The sequence below is a fragment of the Lutjanus erythropterus genome, chromosome 18 (genome assembly GCF_056507025.1).
Source record: "Lutjanus erythropterus isolate fLutEry1 chromosome 18, fLutEry1.hap2, whole genome shotgun sequence".
Lineage (NCBI taxonomy): Eukaryota > Metazoa > Chordata > Actinopteri > Lutjaniformes > Lutjanidae > Lutjanus > Lutjanus erythropterus.
In genome coordinates this window covers 5,275,334-5,292,656 of record NC_139334.1, presented here as the reverse complement: position 1 = coordinate 5,292,656, position 17,323 = coordinate 5,275,334, and the positions used below count along the sequence as shown (strand labels likewise).

The following is a 17,323-nucleotide window of genomic DNA, read 5'->3' as shown; positions in this document are numbered from 1 at the left end:
AGGATGTGGAAATCTATTCATAATTAATTCTATAATAATATTAAGTCATTTTGATGCTTTGTAGGCGCAACAATTGCATTGCCAAAGAACAGGGTTGGGTTAGAAAATGAAACATTTTCCTGATGTAACTGTCCAAATACAGATACAGAGACAGATAATTTTGTTGGCTAAACAGATACGGATACAAATAATAATGTGTCTATATTTTGAGTCTAGATGTTCTGCTTCTCGGAGACTGTTGCTAACGTTGCTTGCTGCTGGACAGTATTTACTGGGAGCTTTTCAGAGTTCACTAATCAAACAAGTTTTTGATGATAGTTAAGATCTGGAACTGTAAAACTAATTGTTTTATGCCTGCCTTGTTGGTTCACACTTTAAGACTTTTTGTTAAGTAACCTATATTACAGGTGTGAAACCTCTCCTGGTCCACTGTGCAGGTCAAACTGTCAAACCTGGAACCTTTAGACTGAAAGAGGTGGTCTTGATTAGGATCAAACTGAAGCATAGTTTGGTCTGTTTCTAACGTGAATGTGATCCCTTTTTTGGGATGGTTTGGACCAATTACTTTCAGACTTTCACCTGAACTGGAAAGGAATTATTGTAATTATTATTATTATTAGCAGTAATAATATTATTATTATTAGTAGTAGTAACAGTAGTAGCAGTAGAAAAATGAGCCACTGTTGCACACAAGCAGAAAAGAATGCTTGCAATTATGGAGCCGCAACTCACATAGGACAGGATTTATGTCATGTATAGTATCTTAGGGCACTAACTAAGTTGTAATGTGAAACCAAAACTAATTGGATTAAATATGTTTTGCACTGTATCAAACACATTTTCAGGTGTGAAGGCTCTCACTGGTTAAATCTAGTTCATTAATAGCAACACAGACACATTCAGTCACAAGGTATCAAAGGTTTGTGTGAAAACTGTGATCAGAGATTGATCACAGTATCAAACCTTTTGGATGCACAACCTGATGGAAGTGCATTTATACAGTAGTCAGTGTTTATTTGACGGTTTTATGTCTTGACTAATCATTGACAAGCACCCTAGAGCCATAAAGATAAATGTGCTTAAAATAAACATAAAACAACCTGGCTGAGCTGAATTTCTGCAGCTTGAAAGTGAAACACTCTCTCTCTCTCTCTCTCTCTCTCTCTCTCTCTCTCTCTCTCTCTCTCTCTCTCTCTCTCTCCCTCTAAATCTCTCTATCTCTGTCGTACAGGAGCAATCAACCATACAGGATTAGGCTGTGGTGACTACAGGCGGGGTTTGTTCAAAGATAAACTACGTATCTTTCTAAGAAACGTCTTAGCTGGTGGCCTCGGGCGTTCAGTGGCATTTTATAAGGGACGAAGCTTCCCCACTCTTACCTGCAGATCCTCCCACACACCTGCTCTGTTTCAAGCTGTTGAGGTAAGAGTCTAAAAAAAACAAAAAAAAACAATACATTTTAAACCAGTTCATTCAGATTTGACAATTTAGCAGCTTGTGGCATAATGACATTTAGTTTACATTTGAACAGGCTGAAGTCTATATGTAGTCTATAGTAACAAAGTTAACTTTACAATAAATGCTGTATTTATCTATCTGTATCTATTGTACTTTACACTGTATAATGTTATGGAATCAAGATATTTTTGACCTCTCAAATATACTGTTTAGGAGGTCAAATATACTATTAATTTATTAAATTACAGGAAGAATGTTTTTGGACTGCAGTAGTTTTTGAAAGTTTTAGTGTCTGGTATAATAAAAAAAACCTCATTAATGGTATGATGCAAAAAGTGAAATCTTGGACCTATGTGAGAAATAACAGTAAAAATTCCTAACTTTTACTCCTAGATTTAAGTTGATTATGTAATAAAACTAATAAAGATAATTCTCAAATTTCTTCTGACTTAAAACATGATTTGATACGTAACATGATTAGATTTAAGGAAACTGCAGAGGTCTCTTAAGCTGGTAAAAAAAATATCCTTCATTGCTACAGTACGAAAACAGCCTATAGCTTCTTAGAAATGTTATTGTCCATTAGGTATGTAACATTATATTGAATATTATACTCAATACTGTACCAGAATGTGATGATATTGACTGTGATATTACACAGTTAATTATTTTATTCCATCATTTCAATTTTATTTTATAAAAGGACTGCTACTGACTGTTGCAATGTTTGTTTGTTTTGTTTTTTGTTTTTTTTTGCATTTTGTCAAACATATTTCAAACATTCACCGCAAGAGACAATTCAATTGTTTGCACATGCTGAAGTCACGGCTGGCTTTTAAATAAGGAAGGTAGAAACACTTAAAGTAAAACAGAAAAAATAACTTCATATGAACAAAAAAATGCTGTATACTTCAGATTTATATTATATTATATTATATTATATTATATTATATTATATTGTTTTTTAATTTGTTATTTTCTCAAGCCACATTATCCTCAAGTATGATTGGTTATCTGTCCAGAGATGGGACCTTATGACCCAACTGTTTAATAAGTATTTCTAAATGTGCATTGTTTTCTTTTGTATGTAGTCTACTTTTGATATTTACAAAGTTACATTTACTTAAATTATACATCACAAAAATAAAAGTATTTTGTGCAGAGTCTCACAGTCTGAGAAAAGAGGTACAATTTCTTTTTGAGGACTTAAAGAATAAAGTATGGAAGCGTTATATAGCATTTTGGTGCCTCTCTGTTGTGTTGTGATTGGTAAGACTATTTATCTTTTGTTTTGGAGGGAAGGGAGGGCAGGAATAACTTGCATCCATCTTCACTGTCAGTGTCGAACTTAATCTACCAGCAGCAGAATTTGTTTCCAACAATTTAGTTTTCTTTCTGATTCATTCAGCCTCATTTATGTAATAAAAAATAGTAATTTCACATTAGTTGTTACTGTATATGTTAGGGATTTGGCACAAATAAAACAAACTTTAAAAATAAATCTATATGTCTTCGCAACACAGAGTACAGTAACTAGTTCTTCCTGCTCCGAGCATAAATGTGAGCAGTCATGTGATCACTAGACTTCTCTTACAGTAAGTAGGTCAGTTTCTTTTTTCTAATGAAGTGTTTTCATGTTCCCTCTAAGTGAGGCATGTTTTACTTGGCGCTTTAGAGCAATTTGATGAATATGAACAAACTCTTATTTCATCCTGACTTACCAGATAAAGCAGATTGATAAGTAACAGAAAATGATGAGATATATTGTGTACTTTTTTCATAGAATCCAAACACTGCAACGATGCCTCCTCCCGGTGTGTGTCTGAACATCATGGAGGCTCGGCACAAGCAAGATGGTTATGGGAGCCCCACCAACCCCGAGAAGTTCCTCAACCAGGACTACCAGCAGCTGAAAGAGTACTGCAACATTAAAGGGCTGAGGTACATCGACGAGATGTTCCCCCCTGACAGGAACTCCATCGGCATGGGGTTACTAAACCCCTCTGACCTCAACCGTGTGGTGTGGCTGAGACCAGCCGTGAGTATTTTAAAAAAACATAAACCACAGAGTGGATCCTGTACCATCGCAATTCATGTTTAATGAAGCTTGTAATTAGTTGTTGTTTGCCACCAGCAGGGAGCTAAACCAGCTCAGCTGAGATTAAAACCTCGCCTCTTTCAGTGATACAGTGTTTAACACTTTCAACTCAAACTCAACCTGACTGATGGATTAGAGTAAAACTCCTGTGGCAAAATAATTTGCCTCCCACAGTCCAAATACAGGTAGTTTTGGTGCCTGGCTGTGTGTCCAACTGCACATCTGTCTTTTTTTTTTCTTGCCCAATGAAGTGTGACAATTTTTATAAGCTGGATGCCTGTTTACCTTCTGTCAACACTGTAGTAACGTTACCTTGGCCTAAAAAACATTTTTCATCTTTAAGTTAGTTACTTTTTGCACTCAGCTTGGTACATATTGTTCCTTTTGTAGTGTTTTTGAGCATTTTGACAGTCACCTCAGTGTCTTAGCTAGCTAGCATCATCATCTCCATTCAAACTTGACAGAAACAATGAAACTCACCAAAATCGTCTTTTCACTGTTCCAACAATTACCAGCTATGGTTTGGTCGAAACGAACCCTTAATTCACTGAGGCAGAGGTGAAAATATTCTTGCTGTACATGCCCTGTCTCCCTGTTGCCCAAATCTGTGAAATGAACTGACTGATCATTTTATCTTTCAAGATTTAAATATTGATTCACATTGATTACTTTTAGCTTATAACTTCAGGACATATTTACTTTTAGCCTGCTGTAGCTCTTCATTCTGTTTTAAGGCAGAATAAAGCAAACATGGACCATGGGATAGTGAAACATGACATGCAATTAGATAATCATTAATACCTTTAATGATCAATGTGTATTCTGTGTTTCTTAACATATTCAAATTGTTAGATACTTGATAATTATGACTGGAAAAATAAAGCAAGTATGTATTCAATATTTTTTACACAATAAACCTATAAATGTCAGTTTGATTTTCAGTGTGAGATGACAGATTCAGATAACTTTCATGCCGACTTGAAGACTCACATGTACTACATTTGTGTTTGTATAGTAATTGCAGTAATTATCCTGTCCACACTCGCCCCGAGGTAACACAGCCACCATTCTTCACAGGTTACTTAGCTCAGTTCCTTGCTGTGATGCAACACAAAGAGGACACTTTGTACTAAACACACTGTACCTCTGAGTGGAGTAAACCCACTTGGTAACCCCAAACTGCTGCAGCCTCATATCTTGTCCACTGGAATTATGACAGGAGGGAATCTCTACAGTATGAATAGTAGGGATGATTGCAGTGATCAGTTAATACTTAAATGTACATGTGTACATATATTGTATTTCGACCCAAAAATGTGGGGAAAAAAACTGACTGACTTCAACTTTCTGTTTCAGAAAATTGCTCCCAAGCCAGCCTTCGTACTTGATGGGGTGTCCAGGTTTGATTTTGGTCAAGGAGTACTTGGTAGGAACAGTTTCTTCCCTCATAATATTTGACTCTTGTCTTGTTCTTGTCTTTCTGATAACTCAGCGATCATGTTTTATTCAGGAAACTGCTGGTTTCTCGCATCAATTGGAGCACTGACATTTCAGAAGGACATCCTCAAGCAAGTTGTCCCTCTCGAGCAAACATTTGACGAGAACTACTGCGGGCTGTTCCACTTCAGGGTAAATACTAACAGCTGGGTATTATTACTTCAGTTACTGAGCACTGATTGACATGAGATGTTTTGAAAGAATTTGGACTCAGTGCACTCCAGAAGTAATTGGACTGACACACTTTCTGTTTGCTCGAGCAAATGACATGAAACAAGCGACAAAACAATCTCACCTCACAGTCTGTTTGGTAACTGCTCTGGAGCTTTTGATCATATCAAACTTGATGAGCAGATATTGATCAGTTGTCATGAGTTTGTAATTGTTCACAGCTCCAGGGCAGCGAGGTTACACTGTTTTGTCAGCTTCTGTTTTCAAGTTGCAGAATGAAGCTGAATAACTATGAGGTTCAAGGGCTGACTTTCAGATTTACACGTATGGAAATGCATCAAAACTCTGGAAACAAGGAGGACATGATTTTACACATTACGTACAGACAAACTAACCAAAGAGTCTTGTTCATAATCATACCATGGAGCTTCTCTTCAGCATCTGAGCAACTTTTCCACTAAAATACCAGACTGAAGATGAAAAAAGCAACTGGGACTTAAGAGAAATGCAACATTACAAATGACTGCTGATGTTTATGGGTTGCAGACTTTAGCCAGTCACTCACTACAAAAAAAAAATGAAATTATATTAAAGCTACTACAAGGAGGAACTGGTTATGAAAAAAAAAAGTTCTTTGTAGTAGCAACCACCATTGCAGATGACAATCTATCTCACAAAAACATGTTCATGGATGTGACAGTGTGTTACGTTTTTTTCACATTATGTTAAATCATGTTTACCAACTTGCTTCCCTACTGTGATGTATCTGACATGTGGGATAATGTGAGCACACAATGCAACAAAATATCTAACATATGTCTAGTGTGTTTAGATATTTATATGTGGAAATGTTGCATATTATAGCGTTAAGTGCAGAGATTGACAAACACAGAGAGATGAAACATCAGTCCTGATGTGTGGAGGTTCTGTCATTAAATATATTTACTGATGACTGTGAAAATATTTGAAAATATTTGTCTAAATTCTTGTAGACTGCACTTGGGTGAAATTATTCTCTGAAAAATTTAATTTATTATGAATAACAATGTGAGAAATTATATTTTTGTCCTCCTAAACAAATACTAACAGCATATTGACACAGCACTTACGTCACGTCAGCAGTCAGTTGGTATTACATGAGAAAGAAAATTTTTATATTCCTTTCTTTTTCAATCATTCAGTTCTGGAGATTTGGGAAGTGGGTCGATGTCGTCATTGACGACAAGCTACCAACAATCAACGGGAGACTGATCTTTGTTCACTCCAAAGATGAAAACGAGTTCTGGCCTGCTTTACTGGAGAAAGCCTATGCAAAGTATGAGAAGAAAAGTACATTGTTTCTCAGACATAAATGAATTTTGTCTTAGTTCTTAAGTAATTAAATAATATCTGTCCGTTGATGCCAGGGTATGTGGCTCCTACACCGACATGACTGCTGGAACTCCTGCAGAGGCTATGATGGACTTCACTGGAGGTGTTCACATGTGTATCCAGCTGACAGACCCTCCTCCGAACTTGTGGGAGCTGATGTGCAGAGCTGGCAAATCCAAGTCACTGATGAGCTGTGGTACACCTCAAGGCGTAAGTATAAATTTACCATTTTCACTTTTTTTGTGGGTTGCACAGAGATTTTTTTTAGAGAGATTCTGAGCAATAAACTAAACTTCAACTTGAAAACACAGGTTGAAAATTACTTTTAGAAATTATATGATGAGTTCATATTATTTATGCACAAATTGTTAAAGAAACATTGCTCAGAGTTCTTGCTCAATTAAATAATTTCACTTATTGTCTTGAGGATATACATAAATTATATAACTGCATATTGTCTTTAATGTAATTCCTTAATCATAGGTCGGTCAACTTGTATCAGTTATAAACGTCTTTTGTTTGCAGGACACACCTGAAAACACTGTGTTGCCAAACGGATTGGTCCAAGGCCATGCCTACACTGTCACAGGTGTGAAACAGGTGAGGAATTACACTTGGAACTTTGCCTATGGGATTCGAAATAATTTTTACAATACTTTTCCGATAATGATCATAAAGATTACATTTCCAGCAGCTATAACAATCAGGTTTTCAAGCCTCTTCTGAAGTTTACGCTTGCAAATAATTTATTGAATAATTTGTTACACTTTAAAATGTATGTAACAATGGTGCTGTCTCTCATCATGGTTACTGGTCAGATGATGAGCCAAGGGAAGCTCGTACACCTCGTGCGTTTGTGGAACCCCTGGGGCAAAGGAGAGTGGATGGGAGACTGGAGTGACCGGTGAGAGCCAATCCCACTCAGTTTCACAAACACATAGCTCTGATTTGTTGTTGCAGAAGTTCAAGGTTTCACCACGTTTCATGTCTGCTTTTAGTGAAAGACAATAACCTAGAAACATAATCCCTTCAGTGGTACATGCTATACATTTCTACAGGTAATATGTAATACAAAGGTCACTTGTAAAGAGGGTATGGAGTCCTTTTAAAACTGTTTATAGAAAATCTCCCTCTGGCTTTTCTAAGCTGGTTTTGCCAGTGAACTAATCCGCTGTAATAACTCGCCCTAAAGGCAGCTCAAAACATTGGCTTTTCATTCACAGAAAATACCACCCCTGCTGTAGAGTATTTGCATATACGTGCTGAGTAGAAAGTTGAGAGGTGCTGTCTTTAAGCCTCAGGATATGTGTTGTAACTTGCTTCTGAATGCTGAATTCTGAATGCTGCTGAGAAGCACTTTTAATCATATAATCTGTCTCCTCTCCTGTACTAAAATGACAAACTCTTGAAGGTCACCTCTGTGGAATACTGTGAGCGCTTCAGATCGTAAAATGTGCCTCTCAGTGGATGATGATGGAGAGTTTTGGTAAGCAACTATAATCAAAAGTAAGAAACTGTTCTAAGCATATCAGTGTTTTCTGTCACACTCACCCCTACACGGTAAAAACTATAAATCAATGGATATTTTAAGTGAGGCGACAACTGCACAGAATTTTTATCCCTTGTCACATGTCCTGCACGTTGAGACGATAATTCCACATTTTGGTTGGCGTCTGTTCTCAAACCACTGTAAGGCCGATGCTTGTTTATACATTTGGCTTTTATCCTATGAGGGGAGGGCTGTCACCACGGGTTGCGTGTGATGTCAGTCAAACTGCGCACATGTGAACCAGGTGCAGGTTTATCTCTCACTGTCTTTACTGCTTATGCACAGTGAGGAAAACTGCAAGTCATCACAGACTCAAGCCATGTGGATTTAGGTGGAAAGTGATAGAAACCACGGCGCAAAACTTTTTTGTCCACTTACCCCATAGCTAGTGAAAGTTAAGATTTTACCAGCCACTCAATAGAGTGCTGCAGGGATGAGTCCCCAGAACTGGAAATTATTTAGCATATTTCAGTATTAGATATTTATGTAAAAATCAAGATGCTTTCTATTTTAAACGAAATACCTGCTTGTGTATGTGATGGGATGTAAAGTGAAACACAGCAGACATACTGTGTGACATATTTTCAGACCAAAAGCAGCTCGTCAAACTGGCTGGTTTATTACTCCCTCACAAACTCACTACTTCACAAATACACAGAGGGAGCTGCATTTATCGTGACTATCGTTGCTTTATGAATCTTGTACCTTATTTCAAAAGATTATGGGTTCATATTTTCAGCATTCAAGTCGAGATGAAAATTTAAATAATATATCTCACATCAACAGGATGACCCTGGAAGACCTCTGCAAGTTCTACGCAGATCTCGACATTTGCTCCCTGTGCCCCGACTTCCTTGATGGAAACTCCTCCAGTCACTGGAAGACCTCCATGTTTGAGGGCAGATGGGTTGCAGGAACCACTGCTGGAGGATGCTTGAATAACAGAGGTAGAAAATATGTTGAAATGTTTACCCTTTTGTCTTTTTATATCTTTTTTTTTTTGTCTATGACGTGACTAATCAAATCTTCTACAAAAGATGCAGGCGAAACTCCTGAACAGGGAAGCTTAACAACAAAAAAGATCATCTATTATGTTTTCAACTCCCTAAGAGCCACAGGAAATAACAACAGAATAAATCATAATTTAAAATAATGATAAGATCAGCTGGGATCTTCACTTCTACATCTTCACTAACACTATGATCCACGGGGCAACAAATTCATATTAACATCATTTGCTATATTAATACTCCTTCTGAAATTATGCTTTAAAGGACCAGTGTGTAGGACTTCGTGACGTCTAGTGATGAGCTTACAGAGTGTGCAAAATATGAAAGGCCTGATCTAGAAGCAATGTTTAGTTTGTCCATTTTGGGCTAGTGTAGAAATATGGCGGTGCAACATGACGGCCTCTGTGGGAGAGGATCTCACCCTCTGTAGATATAAACAGCTCTTTCGAAGGTTACAAAACCACAACTTTTATTTTCAGGTGATTATGCACTAATGAAAACATACTTAAGAATATTATGTTCCATTTCCATATATATTCCACTCCTGTTGACAGGGTGTATTAATATTTGTCAGCTAAACAGTCAGGTAGTCATCTTCACAAACAATGACTGAACTAAATGACCTTTGCTTTGTTGTTTTTATCTTCTTAATCAATTTATATCTTTTATCTGATCTTTATGGTTATGGTGTGATATGGCAAAATCATGACACAAATATACATGCACGCAATGGAAAACATTGAGATGCTTGACTGATTGAAAATAAAACCTTGAAAGGCCCTTAAAGCATAACAACACTAGCTGCCCAGTGTTGCACATAAGATAGTCCAGTCTTAAGGACGTACTCCCCAATTAACTGTTTATGTTTGCAAGACTGTTGTGAAGGAAAGTCCTTTATTCATAATTTGTTTCATCTATTAATCACAAGCAACAGAGGTGAAGGGAACGAAATGTTTGAGATAAGATAAGATAGAACTATAAACACTGTCTGACACAGTACCTTATCTTCCACTGAGTGCTCATGCCTTCTTACCATCATGCAGTAAAAGCAGGACAGTTAAAAACTGCAATAAAATTTTGTTGCAGTGCTAATGTAACTTAAACTTTAACAGCTCATGCAACTTTTTGTCTTAACAAGCTATTAGAGTTACTACAGAATAAGTGAACAATCACAAATGCCGTATTACTACAAGGTATGAAACTGTAGGTTTAGTAATACATTTTTTCAACCCCAATTTTTAGTTTATCAATAAGATTTCATTTTAATCTTGATCAATCAAAACACTGCAAAATGATACAATGCAAATAAACTTGTTTCTCTCTTTGTCTTCCAGACAGTTTCTGGACAAATCCACAGTACCAGATCAAGTTTGACGGTGAATATTCAGAGAAAAGCGGTTTCAAAAACATGCTGGTGTCTCTCATGCAGAAGCCTGACAAGAGGAACCGACGCCTGACCAAAAATCTCCACATTGGATTCTCTGTGTTCGAGGTAAATATTACCCTTCATTGTTTCTGTCACAGGATTTGGACTATTACAGTAGATATGTCAAGCATGCAGTAGACATGGAAGCTAGTTGTCAAGGTGTCAGATAAGTCACATGAGTGACAAAGTGACATGAGAGTAAAGCTTCCCCACTAATCTCTAGACTGTGACGGCCTTACATTGAATACGAATGGGGATACGTAATGATGATCTGCTGCTGAACTGAGATCAGTGTAGTGTGTTGCATCATGCTGTTGGGATCTGGACACGCTGTTGGACCAGGTCAGTAGGAGAGCATAACGTTTTAAAATAAGCCTAAATGAAAATGGAATGGGCCCAACCAAGCCATACCCATCTGCTGCCCATGGCTGTATCTTAATACAGCTTTAAAACAGCTGTAGGTGAGTAACAGCAAACAGGGAGGCTGATGTCAGTGAGATCAAAGTTCACAGTAACACTGGGCTCCATATTGTACATGCAATATGTGGAGAGGAAGTCACAGAATGAATCAGTATTGCTGAAAAAATTCAATCCATAAATAGTATCAACAACAAAGATTTTCTAAGGAGTCAGCAGAGGGAAGCAGTAAATCTGAAGTGAACACAATAAACGAACCAACAGTTGGCTAGCAGCAAGGATGATTTAAGTCTTGGCCTGCTTTTCATTTCAGATGACTCTAATTGTTCTGATTGAAAAATTGACACATGATTGTTTTTTATCTCCAACATGAACTCTTTCACTAATTTCCTTCAAGGTGCCTGAAAAAGTAAGAGACACTTTTATCCTAGTTTTATTCACAATAAATACTCTTCACACACGTCATGCAGCTCTGGCAAAGAACTGAAATATTTCGTACATTATTACAGTACAAGGGACAGAAGGGGAAGTTACCAGCCTCTTTCTTCAACACCCACCTGGCTGTCGCTCAAACAAAAAAGTACATGAACTCACGTGAGGTGATGGAGTTCCTTCTGCTGAAGCCTGGTGAATACGTGATTGTGCCGTCCACCTTCAATGCCAACGAGACCGCCTCCTTCATCCTGACCATCCTCTGCAAATCAGAGACCCACGGCTAGTACGTTCACTGTCTCAATCCACTTGACATGGTTACTTGCTTGGCGTTAAGATATAACAAATGATGCAAATCCAGAAACCAGAAATAATCTGCATGTTACATGTGTCACATTACTGCTGTTTTATATTAAGAAAAATGTCTTTGATCTTTCCCCACAGCGAAAACTCTGGTGGCTATAAACATGAGCCAGTTGAAAAGGTATTCATATCATTCAATATTTTATTGCAAAGTCATGTTAAATATATTATGACAATTGCAGTCTATTTGAAGTAAAATGACTCAGTTCCTTTTACAGTATCTCTTCTGCTTTTATTTCCAGATCCAAGAGGTCACAAATGCCCAGGATGATGAAAACAAGAAAAAGTTTTTCCGTCAACACTCCGACAGGGTAATGTTTGCCTCAGTTGTTGAATTTAATCATGACCTGGGACCCCTTATAAAAAATGTACTTCACATTGATTAAAGCTGCAGTAATTAATAATTTTAAATTAACTATGTATAATGTTACAGGGTTAATAAATAGTGACATACCCACAGATAATTATCGCCTGACTCTGCAGTTCCCTTCACCTTTACATAGCAGTTTAGCATTTTTTAGCTAATTGTTTTGGTTTAATGCCCAGTGACTTGTTTGTTCACCTTTTATCACCCTCATGAACAGCGTTTCTAGCCACAGCTATGTTTAGTAAAAAGAAAAAAATCTGTTAGACACACCGTACGCAAGCGAGCAGATAGCAGCTAGCTGGTGAACACAGTGGAGCATTTAGCAGCTAAAGAGAAAGATATTTCATTCAGAAGTTGGTAAAGACAAAAACCAAGTGAATATTGTAAGAGAAGCATCACTCATGAATGCTAATGTTGCTTTGTTGACTGCTGGATGTGTGAATAGGTAACTGTTAGGTGACACATTACCCAAATCGGCTTTATAAAGCCATATTATGTCAAACATGCACGATGTTCAGCTTGTAGTGGATTTCTAATGTAGCCTGCAATGATTTAGTCTTTTACCATAAAATGGGTGTAATAGCAATCAAAGGAAACCGCATGCCAAATACACATAGATCACTTTCCTGTCATATGACAGGCAAGCACTGTAGTACATATGCAGCAAACACTTGATAACAGGTTAATGAATGATATTAATGAGTAAATAATGTGTGCTGTTTGGGCTCTAGATCAAAAGCGAGTCGGAAAAGAGTATTAATGTCAGCGTAACTAAAGTTTTTACAGTGAAAAAATATGGCCCTACCAAAAAACACCTGCTTTTTGAATGGAGTTTGGTTTACAGCCTGTCCACTTGTAAGACCACCAGGAGCAGATGATACTTTATCATTAATAATTCACATGATTTGAGCTGACCCACCTTCTAATGAAGAACAATGTAAACAGAACAAAGTAAAGTACAAAGTGGGGTTAAAACCAACTGTTTTCTATTTCATAGGGACAGTTTTTTTTTCGTCTGTTAAGATATGGCTAAGAAAAGTTTATCACAGACTTTTCTTACCTTGTTTTCTTGTCTCTTTCAGTATGAAGAAGTGGATGCTGAGCAGCTCCAGAGGCTTCTTAATGACCAAATCCTGAAAGGTCTGCACTGTAAAAAACAAAACAAAAAACATTATAATACACAGTAATAATTTTATATGACATGCACACTGCTATTTTGCAGGGTTTAGACCAAAATTTGTGCGATTTTCTTTGTATCTTTAGGAGACTTGAAATCTGGAGGCTTCAGCATCGATGCCTGTCGCAGCATGGTGGCTCTGATGGATGTATCCTGTAGTGGTAAATGTGACATTCATTATGATTGTGTAGCTCTTACACACTGTAAACCATAGATTCTCACTGTTGTGTCAAACCTGCCTGCCTTTAACACATATTTGAAGGTCAGGCTAAATGTGTGGCTTTGTTTCCTTAATGTTGGGTTATAAAGACATCAATCTCTGGAAAACTGAATGATGAGGAATTTGTTCGTTTGTGGAACAAGGTCATCAAATACAAGGTAAAAGCACTGAACTCCAGCCTAAATATTTCATACCGTAATATTTCTATATATAGAATGTATAATATGCATCTGAATATAGATATAGAAGATTGATTATTGATATGGTTTCTTCTTCTCCCAGGACATTTTTTTCCTCACTGATGTGTCACGAACAGGAACTCTGTCACTGAATGAGCTGAGGAATGCTTTCGTAGCTGCAGGTAGACCAGTTAAATTGACTGAATCTTATACAGAAAACATGAACTATACTCTTTTCAAGTCAGTCTCAAACACCACTCTGAAACACACAGACACATGCCGAAAACAACATGAACATGTTGTTCAGTACTGATGTATCAGTAGCATCAAATGGCAGAAAGACAAAACTAGTGACTAGCTGGTGAACATAGAGGAGCATTTAGCAGCTTAAGAGACAAATATTACCTAAGAGACTAAAAACAGAGCTAAAAGCAGATTGAGTACTGGACTTACATTTGCAAGTTGCCCAGAAACACGACTCCAAATAGCTGCTAATGTTGCTTTGTACCTCCTTTAAGTTTAGATGGGCAATTGTTTACTTACAGTTTTGCCCTATCAAGTTAAAATCTGACAATAACATCTCAGTAATGGGCTCACAGCTGGTGTGAGCTTAGGAGATGTATTATTTGAATGATTAGTCTTTTATAGTGCAATACAAGTGACTGACATGAAGACACATATGAGAGTGGAGATTGAGGCTTGATTTGTTTTTGACTTTGGCTGGTAAAAGCTTTTCGTAAGCTGATGTTTTCTTATGCAAAAAAACTGAACAAACATTTTAACTCCAGTTTCCAGTTTGTTTGCAGATTTTTTGAGATGAAATGAAATCTGGATTGTGTGTGTGTGTGTTGAACAGGACTGAGGATCAACGATGACATGCTCAACCTGATGGCGGTGCGCTACGCTGCCTCCTCTGGACACATGTCGCTGGAGAACTTCATCACTCTCATCCTTCGCTTGGACTGCATGAGCAGTAAGTGAATATATATCACATGTGAATAATATCATTGGAAATTTCCCTGTTATAAGGTCAGGAATTTAGTCTAGTTATACCGTTTGTAATGCTTATGAATTAAGGTAATAATTTATTTACTTTATCTATTTTTACTTTATTTATTTTGTGTTACTCAACAGAAATCTTCAAACAACTGTCTGATGGAAAAATCATGAATCTTCGTGAGTCTGAGGTAAATAAATGTATTCCTCTTGTCAGCATACTCGCCAACCTTGAGACCTCAACAATAGGGAGGATTTCGAAACCCAACAATCTTAGTTTCAGAGACTTTGTTTCCTGCACTCTGGTCTGATTTAAAAAATATAACACTACTACTATTAATAATCTTTACTTATTGAACACTTTTCAAAATTCACATTACGACATGCTTCACAAAGGCAGCAAAATAAAACAGACAGGTTTGGAAGTCAGATAGAACAGATAAGATAGTTCAGTGTAAAATGGCAAGAATAGGAAAATAAAAACAGTTCAAAACATTTTCTCAGATAAAATCAGGAAAGGATCTCTGATAAAAGTATGTTTTAAGAACGAATTTTAAAGAGATCACTGACTCGGCTGACCTGATTTCCTCGGGCAGATTGATCCAGAGTCGTGGGTCCTTGACGGAAAACGACGTGCCCTCTTTAGTTTTCAGCTGGGCCTGTGCAATGAGAAATAACAAAATCACAAACCTGGCTGTTAGCTCTGACTATCAGCTCCACGCTGATGTTCATGTTACACCGAGAAGTGATCAGTAAATGTTCCTCTGTGTCTCACACTGAGGCGTCCTGCAGCCACTGCTGTCTGACTCCACTGTCACCTTTTTTTAAATATACCGAGAGGGAGAGAGACGCAGACATTTAGAGTGCAATGACCCTTTAATCTAGATGAAGAGACAGAGCACAGAAAAACTTATATACAGTTGATCTTATTAATCTTTTTTCAAAGTGCATAATTGTGTGTATTTATGGATAAATGTCTTCCTCTTTATTTTCAGTGGATGTACATTTCAATGTACACTTAAACGCACCGAGGAAGATCAACTGCAGAACTCATCTGGAAATACAGGAGCAGATAAATCTCAAAAGATTGTTTACTTGTCTTTTATTCCTCTTTGAATGAGCCACTTTACATTTTGAACTTTTCTTTTTCAGTGCTTTACAATCCACATTAATGTGAACAGATAACCAATCCTTTAACATGAGACTGCATCACTTTTGTTAAAATTGGGTTTGACTGGAAATGTAATCTCATTACATGTTAAGATGAAAATGAGTTACTGTACTTTTGTATTATCAGTAGAATTATAATGTAGGCTTTTCATTTCACTCTGTGCTTTATGAAGTGACGACATTTCAGACTTCAGCATCACGTGTTCATTGTAACAACAAAAAAACAATGTAAACCATTTTCTACACTTTTTAGAAAATAAAGGAAAAAGTAAAGCACTTAAGAATGTCAGAATGTTTGTACCTGAAAAGGCTTATAGTTTGATTTGGGTGATCGTCATCCTTCTCTTTTCTGCAAATTTCAATTACATATTAATTATTAATACTAAAAGTTCATTATTAACAACTGGTTTTATCACAGAGGATCTTTCTGACCTCCAATAACTTATTTATTACTTCAGTGGAAACTTTTAAAAGAAACACACTTCGGGAAATGATTTGGAAACCAAATCATTAAAACCAAAAGGTCCAAAGGTTGTGTTCAATTTGACAGTGACAGGTATAATAACTTATTTAATAATGATGAATTATTTTGTGCTCCATGAGATTGTTCCAGCCACTAAGTTTTTAGGTTGAAGGTTGATTTATTTGTCATTCTACAACACAACTGTAGATAAAGTAAAAGTAAATATTAGTATTTTTATACTCCACACGTGTGGTTAAACAATATAAACTACATGGGAAAATTCTTTTATCTGTGTCCTTTCAGCAAAGAGCAACTTGAGAAGTATGCACTTCCCTTTTTAGACTGTTTCAAACAAAGGTTGAATGTTAATTCAATTGTAAGATTAATGATACTTTTTCAAATGATGTCAGCCTGGTTAGTTATTAAATTTTCATAAAAACCACTGTGCTCACAGGTTTATTTTGAACACAGATTATTGTTGCACTTCTGCCCTCTGGTGGCTGAAAGGAGCACATGGAGGAACCTCTTATGATCTCACTGTCACTGATGGTGGAGAGAGTGGTAAAAATCTGACCTCAAGTACAAATGTTGTTACATTACTGAAATACAAAGGCACAGTTCATCTGCAAATCAAAAATACATATTTTTCCTCCTAACTGTTGTGCTATTTATCAGTCTAGGTTGTTTTGGTGTGAGTTGCAGAGTTTTGGAGATATCAGCCAGATAGAGATATATTGGAACTAGATGCCACACAGGTTGTGGTGCTCAAAGCAACAACAACAACAAAAAAACATTTGACAGACCTTGTTGTGAGCAGTTTCATGCAGGAGCTACTTTCTTTGTAGTAGAAATAAAGTAGTTCCAGTAGAATTTGCTGCAGAAAGAAAATCAGTCATGGAGCGACTATTTTATTTCTGTTGCAACCGTTTTGTTTTTGTTGTCTCTTGTTTAGACTACAT

General features: G+C 36.9%; 1 protein-coding gene across 1 annotated transcript; it reads left to right on the top strand.

Annotated features, from left to right (window-relative positions):
- The first annotated feature begins 1,288 nt into the window (after positions 1 to 1,288).
- On the top strand, positions 1,289 to 15,056 carry LOC146310483 (calpain-2 catalytic subunit-like). The gene is made up of 21 exons (XM_084742228.1): positions 1,289 to 1,422; positions 3,242 to 3,496; positions 4,913 to 4,982; positions 5,067 to 5,185; positions 6,406 to 6,539; positions 6,631 to 6,805; positions 7,121 to 7,195; positions 7,414 to 7,499; positions 8,007 to 8,081; positions 8,931 to 9,091; positions 10,489 to 10,646; positions 11,395 to 11,406; positions 11,507 to 11,715; positions 11,874 to 11,913; positions 12,035 to 12,103; positions 13,242 to 13,299; positions 13,423 to 13,484; positions 13,646 to 13,714; positions 13,839 to 13,917; positions 14,592 to 14,708; positions 14,870 to 15,056. The coding sequence occupies exons 2-21, from the start codon at positions 3,260 to 3,262 to the stop codon at positions 15,040 to 15,042; spliced, it is 2,178 nt and encodes a 725-aa protein (XP_084598354.1). The 5' UTR covers positions 1,289 to 1,422; positions 3,242 to 3,259; the 3' UTR covers positions 15,043 to 15,056.
- Positions 15,057 to 17,323: the final 2,267 nt, after the last annotated feature.